General features: G+C 59.9%; 1 protein-coding gene across 1 annotated transcript in view; it reads right to left on the bottom strand.

The window, feature by feature from the left end:
* Positions 1–534, bottom strand: part of BCL9L (B-cell CLL/lymphoma 9-like) — a 28,349-nt gene that overhangs the window by 3,342 nt on the left and 24,473 nt on the right. The window contains exon 11 of the mRNA XM_010830650.1: positions 20–119. Within this exon, the coding sequence (XP_010828952.1) occupies positions 20–119 (100 nt within the window). The remainder of the gene's footprint in view (positions 1–19; positions 120–534) is intronic.

Consider the following 534-nt stretch of genomic DNA (forward strand, 5'->3'; position numbering starts at 1 on the left):
GACAGGTGTCCCTAAAAGACCATGGGGCAGGGGCTGCTGGCCTGGCAGGTTCATGCCCATTGGGCTCTGGGCAGCAGCTGAGTTCAGGTGCATCTGGTTGGGCTGGTTATTGCTGATTCCTGAGGGGAAAGAGAAACGGGGGTCAGGAACCGTGTGCACACAGCTGGCGCAGGCTGCAGAACTCAGTCCTTTCTCCATGCCCCAACCAGGCTGGTGCCAGGGGTGACGGCTTTCATCACTGGCCTGCCCTAGCTGCGAGGACAGGGACCCGAGGCATTTAGGTGAGAAGCCAAGAGACCCAAGCTCTGGCCCTGTTACCCAGGGACACATCAGTAGATGCTGGAAAGACCACTCCAGTGAGCTGGGCTTGGTTTCATTGAATGACCAGTGGGAACTGTGTCCCAGGACATCACAACCCCCAACGCCCAGGGCCCCTTGGAAGCACAAAAAAAGCCAGCGTGACTGCAGGGGCTCTCGCTGGCCACAGCCACTCTTCACCCTCCCAGAGCTCGTGTGGGCCCTTCTCCCGGGGAC

This window comes from Bison bison, unplaced genomic scaffold, assembly GCF_000754665.1.
Source record: "Bison bison bison isolate TAMUID 2011002044 unplaced genomic scaffold, Bison_UMD1.0 scf7180017864518, whole genome shotgun sequence".
NCBI lineage: Eukaryota > Metazoa > Chordata > Mammalia > Artiodactyla > Bovidae > Bison > Bison bison.